Source organism: Oncorhynchus nerka, linkage group LG1, assembly GCF_034236695.1.
Source record: "Oncorhynchus nerka isolate Pitt River linkage group LG1, Oner_Uvic_2.0, whole genome shotgun sequence".
Classification (NCBI taxonomy): domain Eukaryota; kingdom Metazoa; phylum Chordata; class Actinopteri; order Salmoniformes; family Salmonidae; genus Oncorhynchus; species Oncorhynchus nerka.
This window is the reverse complement of record NC_088396.1, coordinates 46,747,908-46,766,263: the sequence shown is the minus strand read 5'-3', so window position 1 is coordinate 46,766,263 and position 18,356 is coordinate 46,747,908. Positions and strand designations below refer to the sequence as shown.

General features: G+C 42.9%; 1 protein-coding gene across 1 annotated transcript in view; it reads right to left on the bottom strand.

Annotated features, from left to right (window-relative positions):
- LOC115130623 (glypican-6-like) overlaps window positions 1-18,356 on the bottom strand; it is a 179,575-nt gene that overhangs the window by 91,774 nt on the left and 69,445 nt on the right. The window contains exons 3-4 of the mRNA XM_065019249.1: window positions 7,797-8,188; window positions 1,520-1,685 (exon numbers count right to left, since the gene is read on the bottom strand). Coding sequence (XP_064875321.1) covers window positions 1,520-1,685; window positions 7,797-8,188 — 558 coding nt within the window. The remainder of the gene's footprint in view (window positions 1-1,519; window positions 1,686-7,796; window positions 8,189-18,356) is intronic.

Sequence of the window (18,356 nt, the reverse complement as noted above, 5' to 3'; positions counted from 1 at the left end):
TTCTCTTCTTCTGTAAGACACATTTTAATTTAGCCCTAATTCCCACAAGTGTAAGGGGTTCCATGCAAGTTCCATGTCGGTCCAGGCTTTTGTGATCTTTTCACTCAAAGCCCTGTAGTCACCAGCTTCTCCCTTCTATTCCCAGCAACTGGAATAGCTGGTTTTCATGTGAGTTTGATGTACATTACTACACTGTGGTCCTATTCGTGGATGGAAAAGAATGTTGAAGTGTATGACAATCCTACATTGGTTTGTGAGCTCGTAGGCAAACTAAATGGATTTCACCATCAGAGCAGAAACCATCAATGCTAGTGTTATTACAGATAGCAGTTAATTATTTGAGCAGTTTATTATTTAAAAAAAAATCTAAACTACTTAAAGAACAACGAGAAGCTCAGGGGACATCTGGCAGACATGCAATCACTACTGTAAGCTCTGAAAGCAGGATCGATATCTCTTTGTGGTTGGACCTTGAGCTAATTGAAAATCTTTGAGCCTATAATGAATATGAAATGTCAGAGAGCCAAAAGATATGAAACTGACATTTACTCTACACCCCGGGAATAATCCTCCATTTGAGACTATGAGCAATTCAAACCTAGAAAAAAATGACTATTTCAGTTAGGTTGTTCAACAATTTGTGCAGCAGTGTTGACCACCCAATTTTCAAATAGAAGAACATAAAAACACACCATGACGAAAGGTTTCTGTAATACACTTAGACAAATCTTATAATGAAGTAGTTCAGTGACAAGTACTGCTGGTGACTGATGTAGCCTACAGTAGGAAGCCTTTGAGGTGCCCGAGCTCTGTATCAGGGCATCAGACAGTAAAACACATACCATCACCTTAGTCCAAGTAACAAGGTTCTAACAGTCAACCTTCATTTTTACCATTGAATATTCATCTGACGCACGTTACGCTGCTCCACCAACATCTCAGTGCGCTGTACTTTACATTGGACCTCTGCTCTTCTGACATGAAACGACTATCCAGAGAGCTGTGGCCCCGTTTCAACTGCTAGTTTCTGACAGTGGCATTCTTGACATGCGTCTCTAAAGTGCAGCTCACAGCTAGCCTGCTCTGCTTTAGATCACTCCAGCAGTCCTGACATGAAGGCTCCAAACCGAATAAGGTATTCTAATAAATAAATAACGTCCATGTTATATTCATGTTTGTAATCTCCCTGAGCTGAACAAGCTGCTGTTGAACTGCTTTTCACAAAGCTCTGCGTTCCTCATAGTGTGTAGCTACCACACTGCAAGTGCTCATTCAATACAGCACGAGCCCACCAGCCAATAAATAATGGCGTTTTCATCCAGAATAAATTGTCAAAGGTAAAGAGAAGGATTCAAACAGTAAAAAGCACCTTATCACAGCGCCCAAGTTCTGCCCGTGGAACTAAATGCAGACAAATGACAACACTGAACAACAATTCAAGACAAAATGCATTTTTTATACGAAGTCAGAACAGTCCAAATCACAGTCAGGGGGTGAGGGAGGGAGGGAGGGCTCTTACCGATGTACTGGTTCCACTCTGGGTCCAGATCAGCCTGGTTGGCGAGGCAGCCCTTCATGACGTTCAGACAATAGTTGTTGCAGGGCTTCACGGAGGGCATGGCTTGGCAGTATGGGCAGTACATCATCTTGGTCAGTGCTCGGATACACGCTGGGGTGCTGCTCACCTAGTGGGTAGATGTGAGAACAAAGGCCAGCTATACATCGGATACAACTTACAAGGCTGTTCAACACATGGAAATTAATCCAGTAAACGGTATGATTCCGTGTTTCATGTATATAAAGAAATGAGCTGGCTTAAAAAACATCTAGCTCCGCTGTACTCCATCTAGCTCTACATACGGCTTTTACATCTAGCTCCACTGTCCTCCATCTAGCTCCACTGTCCTCCATCTAGCTCCACTGTCCTCCATCTAGCTCCACTGTCCTCCATCTAGCTCCACTGTCCTCCATCTCCATCTAGCTCCACTGTCCTCCATCTAGCTCCACTGTCCTCCATCTAGCTCCATTGTCCTCCATCTAGCTCCACTGTCCACCCTCTAGCTCCATATATAGCTCTTACATCTATGTTGCTGAACAGAAGCTCAGCAACAATACAGCAACAGAAATGTTTTAGTCAATAATGCAAATATCCACACCCTTTTGTTTAAAGTCAGACTCCCAGGTAATGGCTAATGGCTTCATCTCTTTTTCAAACACAGACAGGTTCTTAAATCGTTTCTTAACCTTATTCCTGCAGCTCAGTCCTCTATGAAATAGCTATTCCCTGACCATAACTTCTGTCAGTGCTTCAGTTTGCTTTCGTTTGTGTGTATGTTTCTACATGTTTTATGCATTTTATTAAGTGTCTGAGATTCTTGTTACTCTGGCAAAAAATCGATAACATAAAAACATTCCCATTTCATGAGAGTATTTTCCAATTAATCTCAACATCTTTAAAATAAAAAGAAAACACCTAGTCTTTGTTCTGAATTTAAAAAATAAATTCTGAAAGAAGTACAATTTTACACAGGGATCAAACTACTTCCAACAAAGGTAGAGGGAGGAGTAGGGATGTACCAGTGGGGAGAAAGGGAGTTGTCAGGTACTGGTCTGAACTTTCTAAATTACCCAGACACTGCACGCATGAGGTGAGAGAAGAGCCGCAGCTCGGCTGGAAGTCAGTGTTTTGAGTGGCTTCTGAGCTGTCTTCATGTTTGATATGATTAGACCCCTGCTTCTCCCAACCCACCAGTGAGGATTGCTGAGGAGAAGAGGAGGTGGAGGCATCATCAGCCGCCTCCACAGAGTCAGGCTAGTAGATCAAATAATACACTACCGTGACGGACTGATACGCCTCAAACATCTACTGCTAGCGTCCTTCGTCATTGGCTTGATTTAACACACAGCCTGATGTTGATCACTCACACAATGTCATGTCCCCACTGACACCCCCACAAATTCACATGTTGCGAGTAGCGAGTTTAAGATATCAAGGGGGTAATCTCTGGTTCCTGTCATCACTATAATCTCTGGTTCCTGTCGTCACTATAATCTCTGGTACCTGTCGTCACTATAATCTCTGGTACCTGTCGTCACTATAATCTCTGGTACCTGTCGTCACTATAATCTCTGGTATCTGTCGTCACTATATGTGCCTTCAATAATTGTGAGATGTCTGATTGCTTTGTTCTGCAGTTGCAAAGAAACTGTTGGTAAACACAATTCATACATTTCACATTGACACTAAAACAATTTGTCTTTTTCAGATTCCAATTTCATTCATTTGAATCTGAGATGCACTTTATTTTAAAATACTCTACTGACAGAATCCTTAATGTGCATTTCCGTACAGTAAGATATGGTATAGCGTTGCTTCCTCCTTTTTCAATTTGCAGAACTGACACCTGACAAATGCTTTCTTCCTCCACAAATGGCTTTGGTGCAGACCAGCACTCAGTAAGTTGCCATAATGTCTGCATGACTCTCCCCCTATCTCCCTGGACTGCTGGCTTCTTTGAGTGCATTACAGCGTTTGCAGAGCATGTATTATTCTAATGATTCGAGCTCATCAAAAGAGAGTCCTATTATTAGAATCAATCAATAGCCACATCACCGCTTTGCAAAACTGAAGAATAGAAATACGCTGTGTGCCCATAATGACAATGTTGGAGCCTTGATATATCCCTGGGCATATCTTTTCATTTCAGAGGTTTATAAAATGGGAAAACATTAGTCCATGCTGGTATTTATGCAGTAATAAGTGTAACTGAATGCCAAACTCTGATGGACCATGGATACGCTCTGATTGACCATGGATAAGATCTGACTGACCATGGATAAGATCTGACTGACCATGGATAAGATCTGATTGACCATGGATAAGATCTGATTGACCATGGATAAGATCTGATTGACCATGGATAAGATCTGATGGACCATGGATAAGATCTGACTGACCATGGATAAGATCTGACTGACCATGGATAAGATCTGATTGACCATGGATAAGATCTGATTGACCATGGATAAGATCTGATTGACCATGGATAAGATCTGATTGACCATGGATAAGATCTGACTGACCATGGATAAACTCTGATTGACCATGGATAAGATCTGATTGACCATGGATAAGCTCTGATTGACCATTGATAAGCTCTGATTGACCATGGATAAGCTCTGATTGACCATGGATAAGATCTGATTGACCATGGATAAACTCTGATTGACCATGGATAAGATCTGATTGACCATGGATAAGCTCTGATTGACCATGGATAAGATCTGATTGACCATGGATAAGCTCTGATTGACCATGGATAAGATCTGACTGACCATGGATAAGATCTGACTGACCATGGATAAGATCTGATTGACCATGGATAAGATCTGATTGACCATGGATAAGATCTGATTGACCATGGATAAGATCTGATGGACCATGGATAAGATCTGACTGACCATGGATAAGATCTGACTGACCATGGATAAGATCTGATTGACCATGGATAAGCTCTGATTGACCATGGATAAGCTTTGACTCACCATGGATAAGCTCTGATTGACCATGGATAAGGTCTGATTGACCATGGATAAGCTCAGATTGACCATGGATAAGATCTGATTGACCATGGATAAGATCTGATTGACCATGGATAAGATCTGATTGACCATGGATAAGCTCTGATTGACCATGGATAAGCTCTGATTGACCATGGATAAGATCTGATTGACCATGGATAAGATCTGATTGACCATGGATAAACTGACCTGACCTGGGATATAGATAAGCAGTGTAGTAGTGTCTTAGTCATAAACTGTAAACTGCTGTGATGTGAGGTAGTGCAGGAGCTCCTGGAACTCAATAAAGCCCCTTAGCAGCACTAGGCATAGATGTCACATGTCACACCCCTCCTCTGGGGTGTCCTATTCCATTATGCTTACACCCAATCTCTCCAGATGAGTTGAGGCCCCTTGGATCAAAGGGCCGTGGCCCCGCCACATGACCCGTGTCACAGGTCCCTGGGTAATGTCAGAGTTGAGGTGGGGACACGGCGGCTGCCAGGGAATCCAGGACGTGTGTCACTACCACAGACAGTAACAACTCATCCTCATGGGTTTCATCAGGCAGCCCTGGCTGGAGTTCACCATGCTTGCCGGTGATGAATGACCAGCAGTGGAAAGATTGAGTGTGTTCTATGTTCGGGGGTTATACATGTGATTCTCCTCTTGCAGCCTATTGCCTTGGGTTTCCTTGTGCCTTTGACCACTCATAGCTGCGCTACAATCTGCATGATACACAACCCAATCATGAATTATGGTGAACATAAACTCATTGGCCAGCAACTGTTGCAAAAGGACTCCATTTCCAAACAGTATATTAACTGTTTACTAGCCTTGATGTCCAGGCTTCTTCTCTGACAACACAGAACAGTGTACACACATTACTATTAACACCAATAACGGAAACAAACACATACAATTCAGATAAATTGGCTTGTGACCACGAGGCTATGGAAGCAAACTTTATCTACAAGTCTAGCCAGTGTTCTAATGTTGCTATCAATCAGTGGTGTAAAGTACTTAAGTAAAAATACTTTATAGTACGACTTAAGTCATTTTTTGACGTATCTGTACTTTACTATTCATATTTTTATGACAACTTTTACTTTACTAAATTCCTATAGAAAATATTGTACTTTTTACTCCATACAATTTTCCCTGACAACAAAAAGTACTTGTTACACTTTGAATGCTTAGCGGTTGTTACACTTTGAATTCTTATTAGCGGTTGTTACACTTTGAATGCTTAGCGGTTGTTACACTTTGAATGCTTAGCGGTTGTTACACTTTGAATGCTTAGCGGTTGTTACACTTTGAATGCTTAGCGGTTGTTACACTTTGAATGCTTATTAGCTTTCGTTACACTTTGAATGCTTAGCGGTTGTTACACTTTGAATGCTTAGCGGTTGTTACACTTTGAATGCTTATTAGCGGTTGTTACACTTTGAATGCTTAGCGGTTGTTACACTTTGAATGCTTAGCGGTTGTTACACTTTGAATGCTTAGCCGTTGTTACACTTTGAATGCTTAGCGGTTGTTACACTTTGAATGCTTAGCGGTTGTTACACTTTGAATGCTTAGCGGTTGTTACACTTTGAATGCTTAGCGGTTGTTACACTTTGAATGCTTAGCGGTTGTTACACTTTGAATGCTTAGCGGTTGTTACACTTTGAATGCTTAGCGGTTGTTACACTTTGAATGCTTAGCGGTTGTTACACTTTGAATGCTTAGCGGTTGTTACACTTTGAATGCTTAGCGGTTGTTACACTTTGAATGCTTATTAGCGGTTGTTACACTTTGAATGCTTAGCGTTGTTACACTTTGAATGCTTAGCGGTTGTTACACTTTGAATGCTTAGCGGTTGTTACACTTTGAATGCTTAGCGGTTGTTACACTTTGAATGCTTAGCGGGGCAGGAAAATTGTGAAATTCACTCATTTATCAAGAGAACACGTGGTCATCCCTACTGCCTCTGTTCTGGCAGACTCACTAAACACAATTGCATCCTTTGTAAGTAATGTCTGAGTGTTGGAGTGTGCCCCTGGGCTATCCATACATTTTAAAAAGAAGAAAATGGTGCCGTCTGCTTTGCTTAATATACGGCATTTTAAATTACTTACATTTTTCTACTTTTGATACTTAAGTATATTTAAAACCAAATACTTTTACTTAAGTAGTATTTTACTGGGTGACTTTCTATTAAGGTGTCTCTACTTTTACTCAAGTAGTATTTTACTGGGTGACTTTATATTAAGGTGTCTCTACTTTTACTCAAGTATGACAGTTGGGTACTTTTTCAACCACTGATATTAACTGAAAACAAGACATTTAGAAAACAGCTGTTGTTGAGTGGAGCCAATGTCAAGCATACATCTCTTGCTATGCCTTTAAATGTTCCTTTGCATAAGATCGAAAGTAAAGTACACACTCCCAAGGCAATGATATACAGCAAAAGCAGCTAGCAGCATTAACATTACATCAAACAGAATACTCACAGCAAGAGTAATGGGGACGGTATACAGACTTTAAAAATATTGGGTGATAGAGATACAAACATCCATAGCAAAAATATATATATATATATATTCCCATAGCTTGGAGCCAGATAGTCTTCCCATGCTTGAGAATTCCTCCTGAACAATGGGAGGCCCCACCAGAGGTCATTATAGAATCCTTGAAAAGGCAGCCCCGAGCCTTAACCCAACAGCCCATAGGCCCATACAAAGAGATGGTAGTGGTGGGAAGGCAGTGGTAAGTCAATCAGAAGAGTGTATGATCGAAATACCAGCCTGTGGGGGATCTCCTGGGAGAAAAGAAAACCCAAAAAGCAAAACAGAGACCTTCAACTTGTTTAAGAATGCGTTGGATACACTGTTATATTATGTTGTACTCTCTCTCTCCACCAGCACAATCCATCCAGCCCCAAACACCAACAAAATACTCCGTTTTATGATCTACGAGGTTTTGAAATATAATATTGATATGTGATAATGATGGATCCAACAAAATCTGTCAATTGTTCAATTCTGGGGAAAGTGTTGATATAAATCTATGACATTAATTTTACATGATCAAATTGGGTGAAAGGTTTCAGGGGGAAATTCCCATTGGGCAAGTGGTATATATTCCTTATCAAAATCACCATCATCCCCTGCTGCACAATAGCAGCAAATTAGCCCAAACTAAAATCACTCAACCCAATTTGCTTATGAATGGCAGAGACGAGGGCTTACCTTGGACACCCTGCTGGCCACCTCTCTACCGACCGAGAGGCCCTGGACGAAAGTGCGTGCCACGATGAAAGCCCTGGTAACCTGAGCCTTGAGCTTCTTGGGTACGTCTCCAAAGGGCTTGAGCTGGTCCGTGTACTTACTGATGCACTCCAGATAGTCCTCAGTGATGACGTACTGGGAGTTGAGCAGCGTGAACATGCGCTCCAGCAGCCGCGACCAGAAGTCGTTGAGCATCTCCTCCAGGTTGACGTTGCCTCCCGTGTAGTAGCGTTTCAGCTCGGCAAACAGGTTCTGGAACACCTCCGAGTTCTGCATGTATGGCTTTCCGTAGGTCCGCACGAACATCTCGTTCAAAGACTTCTCCGTGTTCTCCAACAACTCCAGGAAGAACTCTGGGTCAAGAGGAATAGGAGACAATTAAAATATTGTTCATTATAGCCTATGTAGGCCTACATCTGTCTTCAAATACGAGCACTCTGATGCTGTTAAGATGGGCATGCAATTATAATGAGATGCCTATTGACTTGAGTTAACATTTGTATTCTTTAAAATGTAAAGACACTGTACATCAGTTTGTCTTTCATAGATGAAGGGTGTCTGGGTCTAAGACTAAGGCATACTTCCATGAGGTTTTTACATTACACTGTTGCTAAAATTAAACAGAGAACAGACAGACGTTTTCAGGTTAACACTGAGTGTTTATTCACACCAATACTACCCATCTTCATATTCTCCTCTAGACTTCAGAAGTGTTAATGATTAGCAATCCTATACTGCCAGTCACTCTCTATAGGCTGGCCCTATTCAACTACTGTACATACTGCTTCAGCAATAAGAATCTGTATTGCTCACATTGATTTGTAGAAATGCAGTGGAGTTGGCAGTGTGACTTTGCAGTAGAGGTTTGTATATTCATACATTCAATACAGCCATTGATATGTGATAAATGAAAAGATTGTTGCATGCAAATTGCTATAGTTACTTGAAACTATTTCTTTAGTGGTGAAAAGACACAATGTATTTTCCCAGATAGCTTGGTTTTGGGAATGAATAGCATTTGCTGTGGATATCAAGAATATCAGAACAACTGAAATACCAGAACAACCAGAATACCTGAACAACTAGAATATTCAAAACAACCAGAATACCAGAACAACCCGAACAACTAGAATACCAGAACAACCTGAATACCAGAACAACCATAACAACTAGAATACCAGAACAACCAGAACAACCAGAATACCTGAACAACCAGAATACCTGAAAAACCAGAATAACAGAACGACTAGAATACCAGAACGACTAGAATACCAGAACAACCAGAATGCCTGAACAACTAGAATACCAGAACAACCAGAATACTTGAACAACTAGAATATTCAGAACAACCAGAACAACCCAAATACCAGAACAACCAGAATACCTGAGCAACTAGAATACCATAACAACCAGAATACCAGAACAACCAGAACAACCAGAATATCAGAACAACCAGAATATCAGAACAACCTGAACAACTAGAATACCAGAACAACTAGAATACCAGAACAACCCAAATACCTGAACAACTAGAATACCAGAACAACTAGAATACCCGAACAACCTGAATACCAGAACAACCAGAACAACTAGAATACCAGAACAACCCGAATAACTGAACAACTAGAATATTCAGAACAACCAGAATACCAGAACAACCCGAACAACTAGAATACCAGAACAACCTGAATACCTGAACAACTAGAATACCAGAACAACCAGAATACCTGAACAACTATACTGCCAGAACAACCAGAACAACTTGAATGCCAGAACAACTAGAATGCCAGAACAACTAGAATACCAGCACAACCAGAATACCAGAACAACCAGAACAACTAGAACTACTAGAATAACCAGAACAACTAGAATACCAGAACAACCAGAACAACTAGAATATTCAGAAAAAACAGAATAACTAGAATATTCAGAAAAAACAGAATACCAGAACAACCTGAAAAACTAGAATACCAGAACAACTAGAATACCAGAACAAACTGAATACCAGAACAACTAGAATACCAGAACAACCCAAATACCAGAACAACCAGAATGCCAGAACAACTAGAATGCCAGAACAACTAGAATACCAGAACAACCCAAATACCAGAACAACTAGAATGCCAGAACAACCAGAATGCCAGAACAACTAGAATACCAGAACAACCCAAATACCAGAACAACCAGAATGCCAGAACAACCCAAATACCAGAACAACCAGAATGCCAGAACAACTAGAATGCCAGAACAACCAGAATGCCAGAACAACTAGAATACCAGAACAACCCAAATACCAGAACAACCAGAATGCCAGAACAACTAGAATGCCAGAACAACCAGAATGCCAGAACAACTAGAATACCAGAACAACCCAAATACCAGAACAACCAGAATGCCAGAACAACTAGAATGCCAGAACAACTAGAATGCCAGAACAACTTTGTGAAAAATTAAGAAAGTCATAAGGACCATGTTTGTGGTGAAGGTAGAAACCAATAAGGACTGTGTTTGTGGTGAAGGTAGAAACCCAAGAGGACTGTGTTTGTGGTGAAGGTAGAAATCAATAAGAACTGTGTTTGTGGTGAAGGTAGAAACCAATAAGAACTGTGTTTGTGGTGAAGGTAGAAACCCAAGAGGACTGTGTTTGTGGTGAAGGTAGAAACCAATAAGGACTGTGTTTGTGGTGAAGGTAGAAACCCAAGAGGACTGTGTTTGTGGTGAAGGTAGAGACCAATAAGAACTGTGTTTGTGGTGAAGATAGAAACCAATAAGGACTGTGTTTGTGGTGAAGGTAGAAACCAATAGTTATATGTGTTTAAATGACACCTGCCATGCTCCAAAAACGGTCCAACGCACGTTAATGGGAATGACAACGCATGGAGTACATATTACATATTACAACAACAAAAAATTCAAGTGACGCTATAAAGAACAGAGGGAATGCTTGACCCACTCACTTATTATTCACTTCCTACGCACAGCTTATTGTTTACCGAATGGCCTCTATGGGTGGTCAGTAACAGGAATGAGGTGATTAGGTCTTCCCACCATCTGCTATGGATGATGATAGCCTTGCCTCTCAAGGAACCACATTCAATTTGAATAGACTTCATGTCACTCTCTCCAAATTAGGAGACAGGGTGCAACAGTTTAAGACTAATCATAGCAGACAAAATATCAAGATTTTCTTTTATTCTTAAATATAACAGTGTATGATATAGGAAGTTATACCCTGGGCAGTCTTTGGTGCAGTTCATGCTGGGTCACATGCTGTTCAGCCAGGAGCCCAGAGATGCTCTCCTCTCACTTATCAGGCCAGAATCAAAAGAGCCTTGTTCAAACTGTAATGGCTCTAAGTGTTCATTGGCGCTCTGCAAAGCTAGTGAAATTAAATTACATTAGGAGCAACACATTAGCGAGACTCTAAACACCAGAGAGAAAAGTTCTATGGGAAATCTGATCTGAAATCCTGTAATGCTGAATCGTATCTGTTTCAGTATCTCTTGCTGGAGGATGTGCTTGTCTCTTCATTCAATGCAAGTTGTCTTGTGTTGCTCTCTATTTCTGTCTTCTGTCATTAATGACCCAACCTGAAGATATCTAGCTACTGCAACTCCATATGCACTCTTCATCCAACTACATGTACTATGTTCTCGGTGCATCAAATCGACACCATTGCTCTTTCATTACTATCAATTCAATTCGAGGGGCTGTCTCACACCTGCCCGTCTGTAACTGAAGACATCCTTGATTATTTACACCCTTGTTAAAATAGATTGCTTCAGATTTACCAGCAGTTTGTTGCTACTCAACATGGCTCAGTATTTAACACATCTAAAGCCCGCTGAGAGGAAAGAGATGAGCGGTACTAAATTAAATCTAAGTTTATTGGTTGCGTACACAGATTTGCAGATGTTAATAGCAGGTGCAGCGAAATGCTTGTAAAAAAAAAAAAAGTAATACTAAAATACTAACGAGGCATACAGCTGTTATCTTGGTCCAAAAGTGTATTATGGGCTTTCGTTATACTAATAGTAATGCAGTATGCTGAAAGAGTGTGGTGGTTGACTGCTTTTACACTTCTCTGAGGCATGACAGATTGAACTGTCAGAAAAGATGTGTGTTTGTACTATGGAGTGTTATTGGCATGTCTGAATTCACGTTTTCACTGTAAAACAAATCCTTTGTTACTGCTGTTTTTAGCAGTTCTTTAATGTTACTGCTGTTAGACTTCAGTGACATGTTTGTGTCCCATGGGACGTAATTACATCAAATTATCTTCCCAGACCTTTACCTTTTACCAGTGTGACGTGTTCACAAGAAATAATAATGAGAAAGAATGTCATCATTTAATTGAGTATATTTACTTGTTTATCACTTCCGGAAATAAGTGGCACTTCCTTAGAACTTCCTTAGAACTTCCAGAAAGTAAAGTTTTGTCTTCAGTGAATTATTTAAGTAAAGATTTGTGTTTTAAACTACTTGTCTTGTGCTTATTAGAATTGGCTTCATTAATACAACATCAGAGTCCATGGCACCCAGTGACATCCTTTCTGATTAATGACAGCTTTGAAACTGAATTGAGGATAAGAATGATCAGTGCAGTCAATTCTTCTCCCTTCCAGATCAGCTCGGCTATTAATCAAATATAAATCAACATAATTGAGGTGGGATTCATTTAAAATATAGTCTGAATATTTGATACAATGCCAAGCTCTATTCCAGTATAATTAGGAGGAATAATGAGCACAGACATTATGGGGTGACCACAACACAGTTTACATTTAGTGAAAATACAACTTAGTATAATTACAGCAAATCCATGAATAGGATCATATTTTTCCAAATCTGGTATTAAGGGGTATGGCAGAAACTGCAAATTCAGAGTAGATCTCACGTAAGGCCTCAATTACATAGCAGTAATTAATAGATCTACCCAAAATGAAAGGCTGTGACCCCGAGACCCCGCCATTCTCACTTTGACAAGTGTAGCTTCACCTCTGCTTCACTCGGAGTCACTATGAGGTCAGCCAGTCTCTCGCCAAAGCATTCTGAAGAACGTCAAATCCGTTCTGACGAAATCTAAATATTTGTATAAGAGAATATACAAAGAGAGAACAGGCAAAAACATGCTTTTCACAACTCTTTGGAAACTAAGATTTATTTTAGAGACGCTCAAGTGTCTCGATCTTTATTTGGAAGAAAATTGGTTCCACCATCTACCCTTCAGCAGCAGATGTGCATAGCGATGACAGTGAGCTGCTTTGGGACATTGTTCAGGGCCACAGTGTAGAGCTAGGCCCTGTGGGGCTATAGTTAATTACAGCCACTTCCCCAGAGACATGACCAGCAGTAACTCTCACTACAGGGCTTTGTAAAACAACACAGCAGCCGTGTAATTGTGATTCATGAAAGCTACGGGACAAATCAAAATCACAGAGATTCCCAGTGATCTAAAGCCTTCTGCACAAAAAGAAACAATAAATAAAAAATATCCCCACTCTTCCAAACTACACTTGAGTTGCAGCATTCACCGAGTGACATTGTTGATCCTAAATGCAACCCAGAATACTCTGATGTTTCTGCCGTGAGAGATTATACCTTCAAGCAAATACGCAGAGTCACAAGCGTTTAAACTGACAGTCAAAATGTGGACGTTACATAATTAAGGCAACATACCTTGATAACAGGAGACTATTTCAACACTGTCATTAATCACCATACGGCAGGTCATTTATAACAGCCTCAACGTTAAAGATATACAGCCCCTCAACATTGATCTTACATGACCATCATTTGGCAGCATGGAGCATCAGAGTTTGAGCATGCAGAATTCACAAAGCAGATCTCTTTGAGTGAACCTCATGACGTCCACTCACAGCAGGATGGAACAATAGATCACACCACAAAAATGATCAAAGGATCATGCTCAATTTGGTGTTTGTCCCATTTGTGAATTCTTGGTTGGTGAGCGGACCCTAGACCTCACAACCATAAAGGGCAATGGGTTCTATAACCGATTCAAGTATTTTTAGCCAGATCCTAATTGGTATGTCGAATTCTATGTTCCTTTTGACAGCATAGAAGGCCCTTCTTGCCTTGTCTCTCAGATTGTTCACAGCTTTGTGGAAGTTACCTGTGGCGCTGATGTTTAGGCCGAGGTATGTATAGTTTTTTGTGTGCTCTTGGGCAACGGTGTCTAGATGGAATTTGTATTTCTGGTCCTGGCAACTGGACCTTTTATGGAACACCATTATTTTTGTCTTACTGAGATTTACTGTCAGGGCCCAGGTCTGGTAGAATCTGTGCAGTAGGTCTAGGTGCTGCTGTAGGCCCTCCTTGGTTGGAGACAGAAACACCAGATCATCAGTAAACAGTAGACATTTGCCTTCAGATTCTAGTAGGGTGAGGCCGGTTGCTGCAGACTGTTCTAGTGCCCACGCCTATTCGTTGATATATAAATTGAAGAGGGTGAGGCATACCTGCCTCACCCCACGGCCCTGTTTTTTGCCAATATTAAACGCACAGTTGTTGTTTGTGTACATGGATTTTATAATGTCGTATGTTTTTCCCACAACACCACTTTCTATCAATTTGTATAGCAGATCCTCGTGCCAAATTGAGTCGAAAGATTTTTTATATCAACAAAGCATGACCAGACTTTGCCTTTGTTTTGGTTTGTTTGTTTGTCAATTAGGGTGTGCAGGGTGAATACAGTACGTGGTCTGCTGTACGGTAATTTGTTAAAAAGCCAATTTGACATTTGCTCAGTATATTGTTTTCGCAGAGGAAATGTACGAGTCTGCTGTTAATGATAATGCAGAGGGTTTTTACCAAGGTTGCTGTTGATGCATCTCTCTCTCCATCCCAGTCTCTTGCTTTCAAACCCATTTTCTCTCTCTCTCCATCCCAGTCTCTCCCTCTCTCCGTCCCAGTCCCTTGCTTTCAAATCCATTTTCTCTCTCTTGCCATCCCAGTCTCTCTCTCCATCACAGTTTCTTGCTTTCAAACCCATTTTCTCTCTCTCGCCATCCCAGTCTCTCCCTCTCCATCCCAGCCTCTTGCTTTCAAACCCATATTCTCTCTCTCTCCTTCCCAGTATCTCTCTCTCTCTCCATCGCTAGTCTCTCTCTCTCTCCATCCCAGTCTCTCTCTCTCTCCATCCCAGTCTCTCTCCATCCCAGTCTCTCTCTCTCTCTCTCCATCCCAGTCTCTCTCCATCCCAGTCTCTCTCTCTCTCCATCCCAGTCTCTCTCTCTCTCCATCCCAGTCTCTCTCTCTCTCTCCATCCCAGTCTCTCTCCATCCCAGTCTCTCTCTCTCCATCCCAGTCTCTCTCTCTCTCCATCCCAGTCTCTCTCCATCCCAGTCTCTCTCTCTCTCCATCCCAGTCTCTTTCTCTCTCCATCCGTCTCTCTCTCTCCATCCCAGTCTCTCTCTCTCCATCCCAGTCTCTCTCCATCCCGGTCTCTCTCTCTCTCTCCATCCCAGTCTCTCTCTCTCTCTCTCCATCCCAGTCTCTCTCTCTCTCTCTCCATCCCAGTCTCTCTCTCTCTCCATCCCAGTCTCTCTCCATCCCAGTCTCTCTCTCTCTCTCCATCCCAGTCCTTCTTTCTCCATCCCAGTCTGTCTTTCTCCAACCCAGTCTCTCTCTCTCCATCCCAGTCTCTCTCTCTCCAACCCAGTCTCTCTCTCTCTCCAACCCAGTCTCTCTCTCTCCAACCCAGTCTCTCTCTCTCTCCATCCCAGTCTCTCTCTCTCCAACCCAGTCTCTCTCTCTCTCCATCCCAGTCTCTCTCTCTCCAACCCAGTCTCTCTCCATCCCAGTCTCTCTCTCTCTCCATCCCAGTCTCTCTCTCTCTCCAACCCAGTCTCTCTCTCTCTCCATCCCAGTCTCTCTCTCTCCATCCCAGTCTCTCTCTCTCTCCATCCCAGTCTCTCTCTCTCCATCCCAGTCTCTCTCTCTCTCCAACCCAGTCTCTCTCTCTCTCCATCCCAGTCTCTTTCTCTCTCCATCCCAGTCTCTCTCTCTCTCTCTCCATCCCAGTCTCTTTCTCTCTCCATCCCAGTCTCTCTCTCTCTCCATCCCAGTCTCTTTCTCTCTCCATCCGTCTCTCTCTCTCCATCCCAGTCTCTCTCCATCCCAGTCTCTCTCTCTCCATCCCAGTCTCTCTCTCTCCATCCCAGTCTCTCTCTCTCTCTCTCCATCCCAGTCTCTCTCCATCCCAGTCTCTCTCTCTCCATCCCAGTCTCTCTCTCTCTCTCCATCCCAGTCTCTCTCCATCCCAGTCTCTCTCTCTCTCCATCCCAGTCTCTTTCTCTCTCCATCCGTCTCTCTCTCTCCATCCCAGTCTCTCTCTCTCCATCCCAGTCTCTCTCTCTCTCTCCATCCCAGTCTCTCCCTCTCCATCCCAGCCTCTTGCTTTCAAACCCATATTCTCTCTCTCTCCTTCCCAGTATCTCTCTCTCTCTCCATCCCAGTCTCTCTCTCTCTCCATCCCAGTCTCTCTCTCTCTCCATCCCAGTCTCTCTCCATCCCAGTCTCTCTCTCTCTCTCTCCATCCCAGTCTCTCTCTCTCCATCCCAGTCTCTCTCTCTCTCCATCCCAGTCTCTCTCTCTCTCCATCCCAGTCTCTCTCCATCCCAGTCTCTCTCTCTCCATCCCAGTCTCTCTCTCTCTCCATCCCAGTCTCTCTCCATCCCAGTCTCTCTCTCTCTCCATCCCAGTCTCTTTCTCTCTCCATCCGTCTCTCTCTCTCCATCCCAGTCTCTCTCTCTCCATCCCAGTCTCTCTCCATCCCGGTCTCTCTCTCTCCATCCCAGTCTCTCTCTCTCTCTCCATCCCAGTCTCTCTCTCTCTCTCTCCATCCCAGTCTCTCTCTCTCTCCATCCCAGTCTCTCTCCATCCCAGTCTCTCTCTCTCTCCATCCCAGTCTCTCTCTCTCTCTCCATCCCAGTCCTTCTTTCTCCATCCCAGTCTGTCTTTCTCCAACCCAGTCTCTCTCTCTCCATCCCAGTCTCTCTCTCTCCAACCCAGTCTCTCTCTCTCTCCAACCCAGTCTCTCTCTCTCTCCAACCCAGTCTCTCTCTCTCCATCCCAGTCTCTCTCTCTCTCTCCATCCCAGTCTCTCCCTCTCCATCCCAGCCTCTTGCTTTCAAACCCATATTCTCTCTCTCTCCTTCCCAGTATCTCTCTCTCTCTCCATCCCAGTCTCTCTCTCTCTCCATCCCAGTCTCTCTCTCTCTCCATCCCAGTCTCTCTCCATCCCAGTCTCTCTCTCTCTCTCTCCATCCCAGTCTCTCTCTCTCTCCATCCCAGTCTCTCTCTCTCTCCATCCCAGTCTCTCTCTCTCTCTCCATCCCAGTCTCTCTCCATCCCAGTCTCTCTCTCTCCATCCCAGTCTCTCTCTCTCTCCATCCCAGTCTCTCTCCATCCCAGTCTCTCTCTCTCTCCATCCCAGTCTCTTTCTCTCTCCATCCGTCTCTCTCTCTCCATCCCAGTCTCTCTCTCTCCATCCCAGTCTCTCTCCATCCCGGTCTCTCTCTCTCCATCCCAGTCTCTCTCTCTCTCTCCATCCCAGTCTCTCTCTCTCTCTCTCCATCCCAGTCTCTCTCTCTCTCCATCCCAGTCTCTCTCCATCCCAGTCTCTCTCTCTCTCCATCCCAGTCTCTCTCTCTCTCTCCATCCCAGTCCTTCTTTCTCCATCCCAGTCTGTCTTTCTCCAACCCAGTCTCTCTCTCTCCATCCCAGTCTCTCTCTCTCCAACCCAGTCTCTCTCTCTCTCCAACCCAGTCTCTCTCTCTCTCCAACCCAGTCTCTCTCTCTCTCCATCCCAGTCTCTCTCTCTCCAACCCAGTCTCTCTCTCTCCATCCCAGTCTCTCTCTCTCCAACCCAGTCTCTCTCCATCCCAGTCTCTCTCTCTCTCCATCCCAGTCTCTCTCTCTCTCCAACCCAGTCTCTCTCTCTCTCCATCCCAGTCTCTCTCTCTCCATCCCAGTCTCTCTCTCTCTCCATCCCAGTCTCTCTCTCTCCATCCCAGTCTCTCTCTCTCTCCAACCCAGTCTCTCTCTCTCCATCCCAGTCTCTCTCTCTCCATCCCAGTCTCTCTCTCTCTCCATCCCAGTCTCTCTCTCTCTCCAACCCAGTCTCTCTCTCTCTCCATCCCAGTCTCTCTCTCCAGCCCAGTCTCTCTATCACAGTATATCTCTCAATTACAATTCAAGTTAATTCAAAGGGCTTTATTGAATTGGGAAACATTTACTGTGCCAAAGCAAATGGAATAAACAATAAACAAAAGTGAAATAAACAAGGGGAAATATCAGTAAACATGACACAATGTTATATGATTGGCTACCATGTTGTAACAATGTTATATGATTGGCTACCGTCTTGTAACAATGTTATATGATTGGCTACCATGTTTTAACAATGTTATATGATTGGCTACCATGTTTTAACAATGTTATATTATGGGATACCGTGTTGTAACAATGTTATATGATAGGCTACCGTGTTGTAAC